At 37.6% G+C, this 21813-nt stretch overlaps 1 protein-coding gene across 1 annotated transcript in view; it reads right to left on the minus strand.

The window, feature by feature from the left end:
- Positions 1 to 211: 211 nt before the first annotated feature.
- The window catches only part of mettl1 (methyltransferase 1, tRNA methylguanosine), a 33452-nt gene continuing 11850 nt past the window's right edge, over positions 212 to 21813 (minus strand). Inside the window, 4 exon segments of the mRNA XM_048172765.1 lie at positions 212 to 378; positions 380 to 457; positions 2744 to 2845; positions 7666 to 7779. Coding sequence (XP_048028722.1) covers positions 337 to 378; positions 380 to 457; positions 2744 to 2845; positions 7666 to 7779 — 336 coding nt within the window. The 3' untranslated portion in view covers positions 212 to 336.

Below are 21813 nucleotides of genomic sequence, written 5' to 3' on the forward strand. Positions count from 1 at the left end.
TCCATTGAATGCAATGGATGTCGCTTTGCATAAAAACGTTTCCAAATGCAAATGCATTCAAACACAGACTGGCATTTTTTATGAAAACACTAGAGAAACCTCACATGACCCTCTCAGACGGGTTCAGCAAATTCAGAATGATCAAAGTATGTGTTCATAGATTGTGCATAAAGGGTTGAAACCGAAAGTGATTTTCAGACACGAGAAACACTTAATATAATAAACATTTAATATACAGAAAATGTCAAGAACAATGTTTATTCGTATTCAGGAATAATATTTTACATGCTGAATTCACTGAATATCAGCTGATGGTGTGATGACAGCGTCAGAGCGTCACGTCTGGGGATCTTCCACTCTGCGGAAAACTGCTAAAAAAATTTTTGCCTCCATTTCTCTGAACCTTCTTTCCCTCTTCTGTGCATGTTCCCAGATGACTAATGATGATGTCATCAGCCTGTGATGCAATAACATCAAGTTAATCAACCCAATAAGCACAGATGTGACATATTCTATATGGTCTCAATCAATTATGTGACTGACTATTGAAAGCACTCAAGGGCTTTTCACCCTGTGCTGAACCCCGGGTTAAGGTCAATCTAAACCACGTCTAGAGGAATGCGTTCAGGTTATTGGTTCGATAGGAGAAATCTCAAATGGTGACAGAAAACACAACTGAAGTGAAGAAGAGATTGCTTCATTCTTACCTTTATAGTCTGAAAACTTCACTCAGTATAAATGTAAAAATAATAGAGTCTGCAATATATGGGCCAATCTACAGAGCTGGTGCAAACTGCTGTCCCACAACAATAAGACACATATAAAAAGCATTCAAGTATTCATATTTTAGACGTTTATTAAGATCCTTCTATTATCTATTGAATCCCACAATAATATTTAAAATATAAGTCAGGTTAATATGTATAAAATCATCATTTATTGGTTACTTTCAGTTGGGAGGTGGCTGTGCCGAACCCCTAAATTTCAACTTGTGAAAATATTGAAATAATTTTTGTAATGTTTTCCATTGTTGTTTTTAAACATATATTTGATTTTTTTTTTTTTTTTTTTAAGTGAAGAAAATATTTTCTTTGTAATCATGAAATTTTGTTTTTAAATGTAAAAAAAAAAAAAGAAAAAAAAAAAAGTTCCCCCGCATTTTCATGTCACTACCGAAACAGTGTGTGTTTGAGTAATTGTCTTAGACTGATTTTAACACACTTCTACATTTCTGATCAGGAAATATTCCTGTGTTCCTCCTCTCACAGCCTCTCTTTCACAGCAGATAGATCATCATTCTGAGTTAAATGTGTTCAGAAGTCTGAAAATCTGTGTGGAACCTTTTGTCTGCAATTAAGCAAATTTTTTTGGGTGTTATTCCATAAATTTATTTTTTTTTTTATGCGTGTTCAACTGTTCAGAACTGTGCTAGCTAACCATGTGCTGATTATCATCTTTGAGCGGCTCAAAAGTATCAAAAATTGTCATTACTGAAACGTGGTGAAGCTTCGGTTGTGACTTTTTTTTTTTTTTTTTTTTTTTTTTAGTGTTATTCGATAAAATTTAGTTTTTACGTTCACGTTTCAGTTGTGACTCTTTCGGTAGTGACGTTGTTTTGGTAGTGACAAAGGGAACACAATCAATAAACTAAATTTTACTACAGTTATGCACATCATTAGTATTTTATTGTTTTAGTAGTGTTTTAGTTATGAATTATAATTGTGTCATGTGATGTGGTCACTACCAACACATTACTGTCACTACCGAAACTGTGCAGTCACGACCGAAACATGGGATGTTTTGTCAGAAATAAAGCATATTGAATGATCAGCTAAGATGTTATTATAGTGTTTGGTTCAATGTTTATTCAAACTAATGAATCCTTCACTTTGAAATCAGTTTGATAAACTTTATGACTTTTACAAAGAAAGATTAGATTCAAAATACAACAAATCTCATAAATGACACTTAAAATATTGTTAAAATTTTAATTGTTATTGATTTACCTGTGAAAACTTTAAAAAAAAAATATTTACAAGCTAGATGTAAACAAAATCTTAACAGGTCAATGTAAGCCTTCTTATTAAATTATTTATTATTGTGTTTCGGTAGTGACAAATTTGGGGAGAGGAAAAATATTCCAAAACTTTCTGAAAATACAATATAAGAATTAACTGCACAATTACTAGAAATGTGTATCTCTGAAATTATACAATTTGCATACATACAAAATTTGTGGAAAAAGACATTTTTTTTAAGATGTTTCCAACTCTGAATCAATTTTGTAGAATGGCCCATATAAGACATGGATGTAAGTGCGACGCTAGAGCTCTTATGTAAACAGATCACATGCTGTGTTCATACAATCAATGACACCGGCACCACAAATATGCAAACAAGGATGATAACCAGGGGTTTAGGGATGTAAAGTGTGAAACAGCAGCGTATGAACACCCAGGATTAATTGTTAATGAGTAATGTGAAATGTGAAGCAAGATAACCCAGGATTGCGTTTACCCAGGGTTAAGAATGACCCAGGGTTAACTAGTTTAAGTGTGAAAAGCCCTAAAGAGTGTTTTTATCATAAAACAGTGTGGCAATAACACATGAGAAAGCATTATCATCAGGCATAATCTTGTGGTTTAATACAATTACTGTGGTTAGTATTTCAGGCCTAGTAAACTTCAAACAAATGGTTAAATTTGTTATCAATTAAAAGGAAAACGGACAAATGTAAACACACCAGTTGTTCCTCCGACACTCTGCTGAAGAGAGGATGATCGCTGAAGTGTTTGACGATCCATTCGTGCACCTCTTCCACATCAGTGTTTGTGTACACTAAACCCTGCGCAAGGCAAACACACACACACACCAATCCACATTTATTAAGCGGCAACCACAAATTAATCGAAATCAGAAGTGCATGAATGAAGAGTTATTTGGTAAAGTCAAACTCCTGAAGACATCTGTTCAGACGTGCACGTGTCGCACACACACCTCCACAACTCTTCAGCTATTGATTTGACTCCTGCACATTTTACATGAAAATCAATGTAGTGGTCTTGCCTTAAAAACTTTGAACTGTAACAGATTCCCCTGACAGAGCGAGTCGAAACAGCAGGACAGCAAACATTGGATCTTATCGGCCGTGTCATTGGCGTTTACTCTTTAGACAGTTCAGATAGAATAATTGGAAGAGAAGATTCTGGGAAGTAACAAAGGGACTTCAGTAGCCGTTCACTCTTGCTAACACGAGCCTGGAACGCAGAAGACGTGGAAAGAGTTCACATCTAACCTCTGTTTTTATTGTATTGATTTAGTTGGGACCTTTGACCTTTGTCCTCACAGTTGCCATCTTCGCTGAGGTCAATCTCCATATACATTCCATAAGGTGGGTATTCTCGCTTTCTCTGGCCTTCCCAGACGTTTCCTCACCTCCAGCAGGGAACAACACACACACTCTGGCTCCACATGCTGAATGTGCAGTCAGTCTGTATTAATAACCCACCTTCACAAACACAAGCCTGGCATTGTTCTGCTTTCATCGACCTCCATCAGTGCTGTCTCACACACACGCACTCACTCCTATACACACACACACACACACACACACACACACACACACACTATATTGCCAAAAGTATTGGGACACCTCTCCAAATCATTGAATTCAGGTGTTCCAATCACTTCCATGGCCACAGGTGTATAAAAATCAAGCACTAGGCATGCAGACTGCTTCTACAAACATTTGTGAAAGAACGGGTCACTCTCAGGAGCTCAGTGAATTCAAGCGTGGTACCGTGATAGGTTGCCACCTGTGAAATAAGTCCATTCATGAAATTTCCTCACTACTACATATTCCACGGTCAGCTGTTAGTGGGATTATAACAAATTGGAAGCAATTGGGAACAACTCATGTACCGATCCGATACCATTTTCTTAAACAATATCTAGTTGTGCCAGCTATCTTTGCTTAACGCAGCAAATCGGAAATCAATTCTTCTTTGCAGCTCAGAATGCAAACACAGGAAGTTGTGCTGTGTTGCCATAAGCAACCACTGTTTAGAGCAGCGAAGAAGTGAAAAACAGGGTTATTTATTAGAAATAAAACTAAATAAGATGCTAAACGAATTAATTTAAAGTGAATCTGAAGCCTACCTTTCTCATACGGCACTGTTTCCATTTTCGAGACGAATGCTAAACTACTAGGCTATTTATTATGTAAGCTTTGTAGCCTACTCCGTAATTTATGGTCGTAATTTAAAAGCCAGACATAATTCATACATTTACAAAAGACATTTAAATAACGAAAACAAGCAGAATGTTTGTTTCCTTTCCTAGATCGTTGGAGTGCACCACAATGAACCACTTTCATTTTGTTAATCTGTAGAAATAATTATATGGTGAAATATTTTGCGCAGCCTATAGGCCTAAATATTCCCTTTTATTGTATATGTGTTACATTAGCCTATAGTTTTATTCTGAACCGCTGCATGTGCGTGATGTGGCGTTGTGTGAACTCATGTTCTACTATCCTGTAATTTTCGCTGGTTTCAAAATACACAACAAGCTGCATATTACTTGACATTCATTTGCACGTAAATGTAGGCCTAATGCTTGACGGTTGGTGACATATCATCAGAAAAACTAATGCCAGGGCATTGCCATTGTGACTTACCTAACCTATGATGACTTGAAAGCTGAGCTGAGCGCGTCAGTGCGTGCATCTCACTTTAGAACGTGAGCGCGTTTCACAAACGTTGGATGCATCAGCGTCACATTTGCATAGGCTGTAGGCTACTATTTAAATTCGTGATTGGTTGACTGCCAAATCAAAATATTAAATAACGAAAAATAACGTTTTTAACCGGTTAATGGCCATTTCAAATGAGCGTTTCTGTTCAAAACGATTCAATTTGATTCAGTTTCCGTTTCTGGTTACGTTCCGTCAAAATTTCGTTCGTTTCCGGTTTTCGTTTTCGTTCCTTGAACCGGTTCAGAGCCCTGCACCCAGGTATCGGATTAGTACTCGGTATCGGCCGATACCCTGAGCTCAGGTATTGGAATCGGTATCGGGAATGGAAAAGGGGTATCGGAACATCTCTAGTAAAATCACAGTGCGCAGAAGTCACCAACTTTCTGCAGAGTCAATAGCTACAGACCTCCAAACTTCATGTGGCCTTCAGATTAGCTCAAGAACAGTGCATAGAGAGCTTCGTGGAATGGGTTTCCATGGCTGAACAGCTGCATCCAAACCTTACATCAAGTGCAATGCAAAGCATCGGATGCAGTGGTGTAAAGCACGCCGTCACTGGACTCTAGAGCAGTGGAGATGTGTTCTCTGGAGTGACCAATCACACTTCTCTGTCTGGAAATCCGATTTTGGCAGTTGCCAGGAGAACGGTACTTGCCTGACTGCATTGTGCCGAGTGTAATGTTTGGTGGAGGGGGATTATGGTGTGGGGTTGTTTTTCAGGGGTTGGGCCTGGACCCTTAGTTCCAGTGAAAGGAACTCTTAATGCTTCAACATACCAAGACATTTTGGACAATTTCATGCTCCCAACTTTGTTGGAACAGTTTGGGGATGGCCCATTCCTGTTCCAACATGACTGTGCACCAGTGCACAAAGCAAGGTCCATAAAGACATGTATGAGTGAGTTTGGTGTGGAGGAACTGCCTGCTTAGAGTCCTGACCTCAACCCGAATTAGAGCGGAGACTGTGAGCCAGGCCTTCTCGCCAACATCACTGCCTGACCTCACAAATGCGCTTCTATAAGAATGGTCAAAGATTCCCATAAACACACTCCTAAACCATGTGGAAAGCCTTCCTAGAAGAGTTGAAGCTGTTATAGCTGCAAAGGGTGGGCCAACTCCATATCAAACCCTACGAATTAAGAATGGGATGTCATTAAAGTTCATGGGCACATAAAGGCAGGCGTCCCAAAACTTTTGGCAATATAGTGTATACACACACATATACATATATATGCATCGATCTTGAAACATGTTTTTTGAATAGTGAATCATTAATTTCGGTCAATAATCGATATAAAATGATAAGAATGGGACTGATCGCGATTCAGTGCTTTAAAATATATGAACATTAAGGGTGTACTCACACTAGGCACGGTTGCCTTGAACCGACCACGAGCGCGATTGTCCCCCCTCCCAACTCCCCCACTGGCCTGCACTTACATTGCCCTTAACGTTCCGGGCCAGAGCACGCTTACATCATATACGATGCAACTTTTGGAATGGAAGAAAACAGGAAGAAATGCACTTTCGCTAAGAGACTGCTTAATATATTTATCATTTATGCCACGCAGCGATGTTCACTTGCACGTATCATAATTATTACAAAGGCAGATGAAGTTAATGGAGGAATTTGCGGCTTTATTTGCAAATTCCTGTTCATCAATAAGGTGAGATCTATACCAACTATAAACCCAAATACACTCAAATTAATTACATGAATTGATAAGTGTACTATCAAAGTAGTAATAAAGATGTTTGCCGTCATAACGATGACAGTAGCGCACACAAAAGTAGCAACTGTTCGCTCACACTGCATGCGAACTGCGCTCGAGCCCAACCGAACCGCGCTCTGGCCCACTTCTTCCAAGTGGGCCAGGGCGGGCTAAACGAACCACGCCCGGGCACAGAACGGAGCGATCACACTTGTCAAGCGAACCGGGCTTTGGCGATCAAACGTGCTCAGGCACAGTTCAGAGCGCCTAGTGTGAGCGCCTAAAATTTTGGCTTATGTAAAAAAAAAAATGCCAATTTTTATAGGCTATTAAAATAAAGTTATGTAGCATCATTAAGAACTAACATGAACTAACATTAACAATGGGAAAAAGGTTTTTTTGTTGTTGTTTTGATTTTTGCCCCCACTCTCTAACCACCTAAAGGTCACTGTGTAATTCTAATTCTGACTAAGATGCATTGGGAGAAGCATTTCAATAACCCCATGAATGCATATTAAAATGGAGAATCGAATTAATCGAATCGCATCAAATTTTAATGTGAATCGTCTCGAATCGAATCATCCTGAATTTGCAAAAATCCTTCTTGAATCGAATCGAACACCCATGCATCGAATCGATTTGCTGTATACCCAAAGATTCACAGCCCACTTTCACATGCACAGTCTCACTCTCAAACTCTCTCACTCAAATATACACACAGTACATACACAATCACTTTCACACATTCGCACACTCACTCTTACACACACACACACCCAAACTCATGCACACAGAGTCTCACTCTCAAACTCACACACACACACACACTCACCAGGATAAGACAGATGAACACACAAGAGGGGCCATATAGAGATAATATGACAAGACTGACAGAGGGTTATTTCAGAGCCATGTTTCCTCACATTCGATATGAATAGCATTAAGGAAAAGCTAATAAATAAAAGGAGTCGCTCTGCACGGCCTCGCAAAGAACATTTACACATCAAAGAAATGAAAACACAATTACAGCACAATATATAAAACATGACTCTGGCTGTATTCGGGGCTTTCAGGTCAAAGCTGCGGGTTAATTAAGGATTTAAACTGGTGCAGAATGTGCTACCAATTAAACTCTTGCACTGAACATCTTGCATTCGTTTGCTGTAAATGGATCATTAAAGAAGAAAAGTGTTCTTACCCCAACTCGGAGCGTGTACGCATATTCCGCCAGCAATGTAGTGCTAATAATGCGCCATTTGTGTTTGGTTTTCTTGAAGTGTGGATCCGGAAAGAGAAAGAACATCTTACTGAGCTGCAAAAAACAAATGACAGAACGTTACCTGTGAATTGTGGAATTGTACAGTATCAATAACTGTTAGGGAAGATACTCTTTCTACACTGCTCAAAAAAATTAAAGGAACATTTTTTAATCAGAGAATAGCATCAAGTCAGTTAAACTCCTGGGATATTGATCTGATCGTCCCCCAAAACAGGAATGGTTTTACAGGTGGAGGCCACTGACATTTTTTTCCCTACTCATCTTTTCTGACTGTTTTCACTAGTTTTGCATTTGGCTAGGGTCAGTGTCACTACTGGTAGCATAAGGCAACACCTGGACCCTACAGAGGTTGCACAGGCAGTCGAACTCCTCCAGGATGGCACATCAATACGTACCATTGCCAGAAGGTTTGCTGTGTCTCTCAGCACAGACTCAAGAGCATGGAGGAGATTCCAGGAGACAGGCAGTTACTCTAGGAGAGCTGGACAGGGCCGTAGAAGGTCCTTAACCCATCAGCAGGACCGGTGTCTGCTCCTTTGTGCAAGGAGGAACAGCACTACCAGAGCCCTACAAAATGACCTCAAGCAGGCCACTGGTGTGAATGTCTCTGACTAAACAATCAGAAACAGACTTCATGAGGGTGGCCTGAGGACCCGACGTCCTCCAGTGGGCCCTGTGCTCACTGCCCGGCACCGTGGAGCTCGATTGGCATTTGCCATTGAACACCAGAATTGGCAGGTCCACCACTGGCGCCCTGTGCTTTTCACAGATGAGAGCAGGTTCACCCTGAGCACGTGACAGACGTGAAAGGGTCTGGAGAAGCTGTGGAGAACATTAACATCATTCAGCATGACCGGTTTGGGTTTGGATCAGTGATGGTCTGGGTAGGCATATCCATGGAGGGACGCACAGACCTCTACAGGCTAGACAACGGCACCCTGACTGCCATTCGGTATAGGGATGAAATCATTGGACCCACTGTCAGACCCTATGCTGGTGCAGTGGGTCCTGGGTTCCTCCTGGTGCACGACAATGCCCGGCCGCATGTGGCGAGAGTATTCAGGCAGTTCTTGGAGGATGAAGGAATTCATACCATTGAATGGCCCTCACGCTCACTGGGCCTAAATCCAATAGAACACCTCTGGGACATTATGTTTCGGTCCATCCGACGGCACCAGATTGCACTTTAGACTGCCCAGGAGCTCAGTGCTGCCCTGGTCCAGATCTGGGAGAAAATACCCCAAGACACCATCCGTCATCTCATTAGGAGCCATACAACTACCGAGTACCATTTTGAGTTGCTGCAATGAACTTTCAGCAAAATGGACTAGCCTGCTGGATCATTTTTTCACTTTGATTTTCGGGGTGTCTTTGAATTCAGTCCTCTGTAAGTTGATAATTTTCATTTCCAACAAGCGATGTTGCATCCTTTCTTTCCAAACACATTACTCAGTCCATATCAGTATAGATTTCCAGCATGATATTTTTCCCCATTGAGATCTGATGTGTTTTCAAAGTGTTCCTTTAATTTTTTTTGAGTTGTGTATTTTTTTTTCAAAATTTTCCTATGGCAGAAATAGTAAGTGTAGTATGCTAGTATGCAATTTCGAATTCAGCAACTTACAAACTACTCATAATTTAAAATGGTAAAGAAAGCTTAGCTACTAGAGGCGCAACAATACTCCTATGTCACCATTCAATACATATCACGATACTGAACTCACAAAACAATATTATTGCGATACTCCAAGACATATGGTAAAAGACACATGGTTTTTATTCTTTAGTTCCTATAACTATATCATTCTTTAGTGATATAGTTCCAGGCAGAGTTTATAATGATGTTGGTGTCACAGTTTTTGTTAATGAAATGAATACTGCAGTGAGAGTCAATCTCTGCTTACAGCGATGGACGCCTCATGCAGCGTGACCCCAGAATTAGCCGTTTCATCTGCAACGCTGCCATCAGCGTTTCTGTAAGCTGCAGTCGACTAACCTGCTGCGCCGCTCGCCTGGAATTCCCCCTTCATGAGCTTTTATTACACACAGGACCACCTTGCATTCCTGCCGTGGCCCGCAGTGGGGGAATACACTGCCATCGTGCAGCCATTCCCCTTCACATCAGCTGCTAATACTGACATAAGTCTGCACACTAGTTTTTATTAGGCAAATAAATAAAGACAAACTGTGGGATAATTACTGGGAGCAGCAGGGCCCTCTGGCTGTCTTCTTAGGTCCCATTTCATGAGCTGGAAAACACACTACGTTTTAATTAAAGCTTTGCCAAAGAAAGGTACTGTAAATAGAACTCTGCGTTTACTTTAGGGTTGTGCATTTGTGTTTCATGCCAAAAGCCCTTCGGAGCTGAAAGATCATTTTAGTCTCATTCATTTCATCCTCTTGTCATGTTCAGGTGTGGTGATGGTATTATTTACATCCCTGAGACACTGACATGTTTTGGTTTCGGTGGTGGTACTGATGGCTATGAAAGACAACTTTGTGCATCTCATCCAGACTTTGTGCATGTAGTGCAATTTAATGACGCAAGACTGAAGTCAAGTGAGGTTAAAGACTAGAGGAAAAGGAAGGTATCTTTAAAGGGGATCTATAATGCCCCCTTTTTACAAGAAGTCTCTGGTGTCCCCAGAATGTGTCTGAAGTTTCAGCTCAAAATACCGCACAGATCATTTATTATAGCTTGTCAAATTTGCCCCAATTTGGGTGTGAGCAAAAACACGCCGTTTTTGTGTGTGTCCCTTTAAATGCAAATGAGCTGCTGCTCCCGCCCCCTTTCCAGAAGAGGGCGGAGCTTTAACAGCTCAACAACAACAAAGCTGGAGAATCTCACGCAGCCAAAATGAGGATTGTCAGTAACGGTGTTCAGCCTTACATTGTTCAAACCGGAGTCGACACTGACGGAGAGACTCAGGAAGAAGTTACAACTTTTAGAATGAAACTGGACGTTTCTGAATGGTTAGTGGATAAATTTATGTAGTTGCTGTGAAGTTGATTCAACTCATCCACTAGTCATGTTCATCTTTTGTCCAAATCCAGCATTGAATTGTGAAGCAGTCCGGCGTAAAATGTCAACAACACTGGCCTGTGTGTTTTCGGGGGCGGGTTTATGTCAATTTTAAGGTTTGTGATGAACCCGAGAAGAAGCTTGTTGTAGTCCTTAGAGAATTCTGTAAAAGAAAATACCTCCCTTTGCATTGAACTTTGAGTGTCGTAACTTTTCAGATGTTTTTATGCTCTAACAGTAACATTACACACGAACTAAAGTTTAAAAAGTGAAATCATAATCAACAAGCCCTTTAAGAAAAGATTAATTTGTGCACTGAAAGTAAATTTCATAAATAATTACAAAGAAACTACAGGTAAAACATTGAATTAAATGTACAGTTCTGAAGTAGAAAGACTGAAATAATATTTTCTTGTAAAGGCAAATTCACACCGAACCGAAAGACTGCAACAGACACACATCGGGTTTTGTCGTATATAGTGGACGTTTGCAAGATTGATCATGATCAATTATCAGATTTCCCACCCCTAATGTGGATAATATAAACCTGATTCAGGGTATAAACTTGGCATTGTGTACAAAATGAATACTTAAAGCTAGAAATAGATGGCACAAAGCATTTTAGGAACACAGAACATCTCATTCAACAGCAGAACAGTGGTGTCAACAGAATATGCATGTACAGAGTAGATGCTTACAGAGAAGTTGGAAGAAAGTTTGATTAATGTGGTCAAATAAGAGTGTGGCGATTTGAAACTGATGCCAGACGGAGTAATGACCTACAGTCACAAAGTATTGGGCTGTCTGAAAAGAAGAGATGCTCAAGAGTTACTGATTAAATCTACTACTGACAGGCTTTTTGGTCCTTTTCCATCAATTCCAGTTACTCAAACACATTCAGTCCATCACAAAAGCAGCTGGAATTCCCCAAATAAGAGTATCAGGCTGTTGAGTAACTGATGCATGATTAACAGTGAGATTTCAATCATCAGAATCAAACTGGTGGAGGACAGAAAGAGCTCAATGCCAAATAATGCTAGAGCTAAAGAAATAGACAAAACGTTGAAAAGCCTAGTTTAAAGTTAATGTGCAACATTTTTGCAAATGCAATCTTTGTTTTCACATGAAAGGAGTTAATTAAGAAAAGGTAAAAGTTGTAAACAGTTGTTTGAAGAATAGTTGGTGATATGGGGTCTGTCAAGATTTAGTGCCTCTTTTGAACCCATACCACAAACTTTATAGGCTGTTGTCCTTCGTTTACATGCAGGCAGGCCATGGGAACAACCCTTCTCTCTCTCTCTCCGCTAAGCCATGAACTTATACAGCACTACCTTTATTTCCCTGATCTACAAGTCCAGACAATCCTCTCTGCACTAGACATTATAAAACATTTTTTGCTTCAGTATTGGGTCCTTGAAGTATACGAGTCTATGCCTCAGAGTGTGTTGCTGGATTGGACAAATACCAGGTTTATTCTTGTTCCAGATCAGTGTTAAAACAGACCACCGTATAGAAGACAAGCTGAGGCAGAGCGGAGAGCATGTGTAGTCAAAGTGTTCAGGGATTTATTCTGATTTCTGTACAGGTTCACCTCCAGAGTCACTTCATTGGAACAGTGATTTTGTCAGAAGATGACTATATTATAAATCTATTATGTCTCATTTGGTGATGCAGCGAGTCTGTAGTTTGTGTGTCTGTGATAAAAGCAGTGGGTAGACGAGTGTTTCGGCTCAGCATTCACACAGAACGGTCTGCGGTGAGAGGAGTCAACAAAGGTTAAGTTCTCAGAGAAGAGCTTTTGCTTTTAAAAAGCCAGATGCAGTGGGACGCAGAAAGACGTTTAACTGCGTAAGACTGGGTTTTATACGGCCTGATGTTAAACACCACCTCAGGGCTCCAGACTAACATTTTAGAGCAGAGGCGCTGGTGCCACTAAGTTCTACAGAAGGTGGTGCTGTTTTTTTTTTGTTTGTTTATTGTTAAAGGTGCCATAGAACGTCTTTTTAAAAGATGTAATATAAGTCTAAGGTGTCCCCTGAATGTGTCTGTGAAGTTTCAGCTCAAAATACCCCATAGATTATTATTAATTGCCTATTTTGGGGGATCATTAAATATGCGCCGATTCAGGCTACGCGGCCCCTTTAAATGTCATGCTCCCCTCCCCCAGAGCTCGCGCTTGCCTTAAACAGCATAAACAAAGTTCACACAGCTAATATAACCCTCAAAATGGATCTTTACAAAGTGTTCGTCATGCAGCATGTCTAATCGCGTAAGTATAGTATTTATTTGGATGTTTACATTTGATTCTGAATGAGTTTGATAGTGCTCTGTGGCTAAAGCTAACATTACACACTGATGGAGAGATTTATAAAGACTGAAGTTGTGTTTATGAATTATACAGACTGCAAGTGTTTAAAAAATGAAAATAACGACAGTCTTGTCTCCGTGACTACAGTAAGGCAATTTACAAATATCACTAAAAATATCATGTAATCATGGATCATGTCAGTTATTATCGCTCCATCTGCCATTTTTCATGTTTTGAGTATTGTTCTTGTTTGCTTACCTAGTCTGATGATTCAGCTGTGCACAGATCCAGACGTATTGCCCTTGTCTAATGCCTTGAACATGCGCTGGCATATGCAAATATTGGGGGCGTACATATTAATGATCCCGACTGTTACGTAACAGTCGGTGTTATGTTGAGATTCGCCTGTTTTTTGGAGGTCTTTTAAACAAATGAGATTTACATGAGGAGGAGGAAACACTGGTGTTTGAGACTCACTGTATGTCATTTCCATGTACTGAACTCTTGTTATTTAACTATGCCGAGGTAAATTCAATTTTTAATTCTAGGGCACCTTTAAAAGAGTTAATCAATCAATCAATCAATCATCATTGTTTTGCATTAATAAGTGCAGTTACTAATAATATTACATGTTTATTTATTGGACATTTGACAGTAAAGCAATTTGTATTGTTATATATTGTATTGACAACTCATCAATGAAATATTTTCCATCTTATATTCTGCATAATTGGGTGTTTTTAAATAAACACTGACAAAAACTCTTCAAATTTTAGGACTGGATGATTATATATATATATATATATATATATATATATATATATATATATATATATATATATTATATATATATATATATATATATATATTATATATACACACTGATATAAGTGATCGCCCAGATTTAAACCTACCTATATTGTATTTACATAAAGTGTTCACAGGCAAATTTGCTTTATATTTTCCATGCGTCAAAATCAGGCACATATAAATGTCTGGAAACACGATTCCTGGCTGCATGTCAATATTCACGAATTACTGGATCTTTAGTAAGTTGTAAGCAACACTATCGAGCCCAACCTTTAGTGTAATCATTTGTTTTACTCACATTTTCACAGTTTCCCCTATTAAATCCAGTCATGCAGCAGCTCTTTTGCCACTCAGTCCAACTGAGAGGGCGTTCCGGCGGGAAAGTGATGTAAATGCATGCATACTCTCTATTATTGCTCAGTGCTTATAAACGGACCCCGTTTTCCCTACAAGTCAATCGAGACAAAAATTGTGTGCATGTTTATGATTGTTAGATCATAAAACGTAAAACGACAGACTTTGAGATGTTTTTCATCAAGTTGATCAGCAAAGCCTGTTATTTTATTAAGAATGTTCTTAGAAAACTACATGTGAAATATTGTTTTTCATTGAATCTCTTGGGCATGTTTGTTTGTTTATTAGGTTTTTACGCCATGTTAGCATCATGGCTATTTACATGGCAAACAAAAAGGTCAATATCATCCATAAAATTTACATTATTATATAAAACATTTCAACTTAACATAAGATAGAAAATCTAAAATACATTCAGGTGATACATTTTGAAATATTCCATGCAAGCATGTTTCTGAATAAAAGCGTTTTCTAGCAGCATCATAAAAATTACAATTCAAAAGAATATGTTTAATACTCAAAGGAACTTTACAAGAGAGACATAAAGGAGGAAAGAGACGGCGCCAACTCCTGCGAGGACTTTAGAAGACGCAATCATCTGGATCAACATGCACATTCCCAAATTTCTATATATCCTAATTATTGTTAATATGTAATTAGTTTTTCCAGGAGCTCATTGCTTCTACCTTCAGTTAAACTGCTAACAGTGATTGTAAATTAATTGCTTAAATTATTACATTATGTGCTAACTGCATTCTTTAAATTGTAATGTTGACATCCATTCTCTGTAAAGCTGCTATGAAACAATATGTATTGTGAAAAGCGCTATACAAATAAATGTGAACTGAAAAATAAATGTGAACGTCGCCTATTAATAAAAACCCATGGGTAAGTCTTGAGTGCCCCAGTCTACACCTAGTGTAGACCTAGTCTTGATTTGAAGTTATGGAAGGTACTTCTTTTTATACTAGGGTTTATTTCATACAGCTTATTATTGTTATTTTCATCCCATTCTTTCTGCCACTTGTTAGTGATATATAAATTAATTACTGGTTTAAAATCAGAAGGTGGTATTTAACAGATATTTCCAGGTCAAGAGCATCCCTGGCAGCCGTGTGCGCGCTCTCTCTCATTACCAGTAAGTCCAATGTGACTTGGAGCCCAGCGAAAAATAATATTAAAGTTTTCCTTCTTTAAAAGATCGAATTTAGTTAAGATTTCAACAATTATGGGGTGATTAGTCTTTAGGGATTCAAGTGCTTGAAGACATGATTTTTTTTTTTTTTTTTTTTTTTTTATGAAATCCTGAGAGATTTTTGTCCATCTATTGACAGCCCACACAACCACCACCTCCAAGCCCCAGAAAGGCAGCAAAGACATCACCAAAGCAATCCATGTGACTCCAGTAGTTTAACCTCAATTTTACGAAGCGACACAAGCGCCAGTTCGCGCAAAAAAACATAATTTACCACTTCATTCACAAAACACCAATCTCCACGTTCACGAGAGCACCACAATGCATGCGTGTTGTGTTGATGCAAGAGCACATGTTGCATGAACGTGTGTTGGAGACCACCATTTTGCAAATAAAGTGCCAAATCGCTTCCTTGCTCAAACTAAGCACTCATGCCGCTTCACAAAATTGACCGGAGTCACATGCACTGTAAAAAAAAAAAAAAAAAAAAATCCCTGTAAAATTTACGGTAAAAAAAACGGCAGCTGTGGTTGCTAGAACTTTACCATAAAAAATGCGGTAACAACATTTTAGGTTTTACGGGACAGCACTTAATTTACTGTCTGTTTTACAGTTCAAAACCGTATAATTTAAAGGTTTATATTGTAATAATTAAATACATTTATTTTGCACACTGTAAAAAAATTCAGTTAAATTTACGGTAAAAAAAAAAAAAAAAAAACGTATTTCATTAACTGATATAATGTTAATTTACCAACCTATTGAAGTATGAATATCTGTTTTGTACCTTTGTAATACCTTGACCACCAAACAGTGGTGATGAGAGTCACATGATGAATCATTAGATGTAACATAAAACCTAATGTAAATAATTGATTAGAAAAGAGTTATTTCAATGAAAATACATCAAATGTGAAGTGTCACGCAGAGAATTGTTGGAATGCCAACAATGAAGTTTTTCACTGTAAATTAAAAATGACTTGTTATTTTCATTTCCGAAAACTGTAAATTTAATGGTATTTTACTGTAAAATTATATTAAATGTACCGTTAGATCTATGTTATTCACCTATATAGTACGGAAACTTTCTGTAATCCAATTAACTGTTTTTCACCATAGCATTTTTACAGTCTTTTACCGTTAAAATCACGATAATTTTTTACAGTGTGGATCACTTTAATGACCTCCCCACCACCCCCCTGGTGCCCGAAAGCGGCAGCTGCGTAGGCTGCCAATGGAGGGACAGAAATTTAATTTTTTTTAATTTTTTTTTGAAGACATGATCTTGAGTCAGAGGCAATTAAAAAGTCCCGTTCTTGACCCTTCTCAATATTTTTCAGAACCAGGAGTAATGCTTGAGCCTCAGCTGTAAAAACAGAGCCTTGGTCTGGAATTTGAATGCCATATTGTTGATCTCCTATCACTGCTGCTGCTGATCTGTGATCTGTGAATCCACTTCTATGTAGTGGAAACGAAGATCTTAGCTCTAAGAATTTCTGTTGGTATTCAATTGGATGAGTTTCTTTTGTCTTTTTGTACTGATTCAGAGTCCAAAAAATGGTTGGCTTTTCCAGAGCCCAGGGAGGTACAGGGCAATAATAGAGCTGTTTTATATAATCCATGTTGATATTTAAGTTCTCTAGATGTGGTTTAATCCATAAACCAAAAGGTCTAATATATTTCGGTCTAGCTTCATATAAGTAAAGATGTTCTGGTTGGAATACTGAAAGATAAGATGGATTATTTCGATTTGCCTTGAGTTTAATAGCATATTGCAAGAACAGTTTCAAACACCTGTTTTGGAGGCATTATTCTCCAGCTTCTATATAGAGGTTTTGTATGGGAGTAGTCCTGAAGGCTCCTAAGGCCAAACGTATTCCTTGATGATGTATTGTATCAAGTACTTTTGTATCAGATATCCTTGTCAGTCCATACACTATGCTTCCATAATCCAATCGAGATCTTATTAGTACTCTGTAGAGGCGTAAGAGCACAGTATAATCTGCACCCCATTTTGTTTTAGTTAATACTTTTAAAAAATATCCATAGTTTGAGCATTTTTTCCTTAAGGCTCTCATATGTGGAATAAAGTTGAGCTTCTTGTAAAAAATCAGACCTAAAAATGTGAGTTGTTTAACCCTTGTGTGTTGTTGGGGATGTTTTCATCCACTATGGGGTGTTTTTGAGTCTTAATTTGGCCACAACTTTCTCTGTGTTTCAGCAAATGGAATGATTTTTGGTGACAAATCTTATTTTGATACATATTTTGGGAAAATCCTTTGAAAATTTGAAACCAAGTTTTTTTGTTTTTTTTTGCACAGGTCTATCTAAAGGGTTAATGGTGCCACCTGGTGATCAACTGTGATCAATGGAGTTAATTTTTTTGAAATTTAATGACAATAAAACTGAGATTATGTTCTTTGGCTCAGATGGAAAACAGGGTACCACAAATTCTATTCTTGGACCGTTGGCTAAATATAATAAACCAGCGGTGAAAAATTTAGGAGTACTAGTTGACCCGGAATTTAAATTTGATAAACAAATTAACTCTGTGGTCAAATCTTGTATTTTCAACTTGAGACTCGTTGCGAAGATGAAACCTTTTCTTTCTTTTAGAGATTTAGAAATAGTTATTCATGCTCTTGTGTTCATACGTTTAGACTATTGTAATTCTCTTTACATAGGAGTTAGCCAGAAAGACCTGTCGCGCCTACAGATGGTTCAAAATTCGGCGGCGAGATTGCTAACAGGTACGAAAGCATGACCATATCACTCCTATTTTATTTTCCCTTAATACGGCTTTCAAATCTTTGGGTGATTGATCCTTAGATGTGCGTTTTATGTTTTGTATGCTTTACATAAATTGTGCCTTGTATTTTCCTTATTTTAATGTACAGCACTTTGGACAACTTCTGTTGTATTGAAATGTGCTTTATAAATAATAAATACAAATACAACTGTAAAAATGACAAATTTTACCTCTTCCCATCAGGGAAAACCACCAACAATCAAGAATGCATGATTTTATGGTGTCATTAACTGTCAAAAAAAAAAAAAAAAAAAGTCGTTATAATGGAAGTCAATGAGGCAAAAACAGCCACAAACAGTAAACGAAGGAGAAAAAATTAAAATCTGATGCTGCACAAAAACTAACAATGCATCAAAACCAATGTTGTTATTAATCTTTTACATGTCCAAGACTGTGATAAAAGGTAAAAAATATCCAGTCCACAATCACTTTTAATATTGAAAATAAGTAATTTTGTGTGTTTTCCCCACATCAGCGTCAAGTCAAGTCAAGTCACCCTTATTTATATAGCGCTTTTTACAATGCAGATTGTGTCAAAGCAGCTTTACATTGATAATTGGTATATAATTTTCCTTTTAAAGAATAGTGTCAATGCAGGCAGATCAAAAGCACTGTTGAATAAATGTCAAGAATACTGTTCAATATCAAATGTCAAGTCAAATTAAATTAAATTAAATTAGGGCTGCACGATTAATCGTATTTTAATCACGATAACGAAATCTGCTTCTCCCGATTGATTTTAAATAATCGTCACGATATTGGCCCGCTCTATGAAAATGAACATAATTTGGAAATATTGGAAGTAATATTAGGAATTTCGCTGTTTTATCTTTTGAAGTTCCTAAAGGTTTTACCAGTTTTCATAATGTTGATCAGCTAGAAATGATTGTTCTTTGCTTTACGAATTTGCCGGGCAATTTGAATCTGGTTTGTCTTATTGCAAACAAATTTTGTTGCTTTAAAATCTAATGTGAATACATATTACAAAGCGCTCACCAAAACCATGTTTTGTATTGATTTACCATCTAACAAAGTTATCATAGTTGGTTAAATTAAGTCGTTGTGCCACCTACAGGCCTTTTGGGTGAATTGTAGGTTGGTAAAGAACTTGCAAAATAGCCATAATTACATTACTCTTTTTGATAGAATAAACGTAATTAATAATCGTGATTATAATTTTGAGGAAACTGTCATCATTGATAAACTTCCTTTTATAAAAATCCTGGAATTTTTTTTATTTTTATTTTTTTTTTTACATTTAGCAGTTTTGATCAGAACTGAGGTTGATTAACAGATTTATGCAAAAACAATTTGAAAAAAACATTTATCGGATACATTTTTTTTTTACAGCAGTTTAATTTAGTGGATGTTTTCATCCCGAATATAATGAAAGGGTAAGGAATTTGAACAATACACAAGGGTTAACAATCCTAATAGGTTCACCCTCCATATGTAGCTCTGGATCAAGATGTTGAGAACGGAGAAGACAAAAGTGCATGCACACAGTCTTTGTTCTGGAGAATATAAATCCGTTTTTTAATTGACCAGTCATTTATCTTGTTTATGCATAACTGTAGTTGCCGCTCAATTACGTTCATATTTTTTCCTCTGTAGCCTATACACAAGTCATCAACATACAAGCTACGAAAAATATGAGGTTCTATAACCTTGATTATACGGTTGATTTTGACACTGGAAAAGTGTAACCGAAAGAACGCTTAATTGTGGAACTCCTATGTTCATGTGATAAAGTGGTTTATCACATGAACATAGGAGAAAAATTCTATTAGAAAGGAAGTTTGAGAGGAAAATGGGTAGGTTGCCTCTAAAACCGATTTCATGTAGATCTCCAGGTGGTATCATAGGCCTTCTCTAGATCAAAGAATACAGCTACTGCATGTTCTTTCCTAATAAAACTGTCCCGAACAAATGATTCCAGTCTGATAAGATGGTCTAAAGTGCTTTTGCCACGTCTAAAACCACACTGATCTTGTGCCTCGACCCTAGTGTCCACACCAGACGGTCATTTACCATTCTTTCCGTAGTTTTGCAGACACAACTGGTCAGAGCTATTGGCTGATAATTATTTGCATCACAGTGATCCTTACCCGGTTTGAGAATGGGACTAACAATAGCTTCCTTCCATGATGGTGGTATATCTCCTGTTCTCCATATGGTATTAAAAGATTCTCAGAAGAATTATTAATACTTGAACTCATAATGAATTCTGTCAGGTCCAACAGCAGTATTATGAGATCGTTTAAGAGCACTGGAGAGCTCCTGTATAATAAAAGGCTGATTATATGGTTCAGTGTTATTTGAATAAAAATTTATGGGTTTCTGCTCCTGCCGAGTACGTATTGTGTTAAATTCGGGTAGACAGTTTTCTAGCGAAGAGTTCTTTTCAAATGACATTGCAAGAACATTAGCCATTTCATGGCTTGTGGTTAAAAGGGTGTCCTGATGTTTATTATGTTGTACTTGAGGACCTTCCCCTTTGTTTTTCATCTTTAGAAATAAGTCCCAGATTTTTTTTTTTTTTTTTTTTTTTTGGTAGGAGTTGTTAAATTTGATACAAATCTTTTCCAGCTGTCTCTTTGTATCATTTATACAATAACTCCATGTGCTTGAGCTCGACATATTTTAAACTTGATTAAATTTTCCTTTGTTGGATGATCCTCTCTGCTTTTTTCTGATCTTTAATAGCCTTTTTACAGTTGTCATTAAATCATGGATTAATCCCACGGCTTGGCTTTGATGATGCCTTTGGTACAGTTTTTATTTGCCATTTACATAAATGTATCTGTAAAACTACTAACAGGGTCTTGACATTCATGAAGTGTTTTATTAATTTTTTCAAAGCATTGGGTCTGAAAAAGTTTCCATCTAGGGTTTTTCTGTTGAAAGTCTGATCTTATGGAGGTAATGATGAGGGGGAAGCGATCACTTCCACATAAATCATCCCATTTTTGCCACAAGAAATCAAGTAAAAGTTCAGGTACACATATTGTTCTATCAATTGCAGAATATGTTCCATGTCCCGGATGCAAGTAGGTATTTGAGCCATCGTTAAGAAGACACAGATCCTTGTTATTAATAAAATTATTTTTTTTCTCCCTTTTGCATTAGTGTAATTTCCACCCCATAGCAGACTGTGACCATTAAGATCTCCCATAATTATGAAGGGAGTTGGTAGTTGGTCAGCTTATTTAACTGTCACTGACCCACCGGTGGGCCCACAGCCATTACATATTTAAAACAGTAATATCCTATACTAAACCTAAACTAATTTTGACAAACTATATATCATTTGAAAGCTTACAATCTCTAGTTTTCATATTTGGTTTTCAAAATAAATGACAGGAGCAGTAATTTATCAATTTGCAACAAGAATATTTTCATACTCATAAGGCATGTTCAGACCTTTATTTTGAAATAGAGATGAACATGAACAATCATTAAAGATTGGTTGAAACATGTTTCTTTTCATGCCAAGAGTTCTAAAGATAACATCCATTCAATTTTTTTGAGAAAAAAAAAAAAAAAAAAAAAAAAGGTCTGAAAATGTT

The sequence above is a fragment of the Megalobrama amblycephala genome, linkage group LG21, assembly GCF_018812025.1.
Source record: "Megalobrama amblycephala isolate DHTTF-2021 linkage group LG21, ASM1881202v1, whole genome shotgun sequence".
Taxonomy (NCBI): Eukaryota; Metazoa; Chordata; class Actinopteri; order Cypriniformes; family Xenocyprididae; genus Megalobrama; species Megalobrama amblycephala.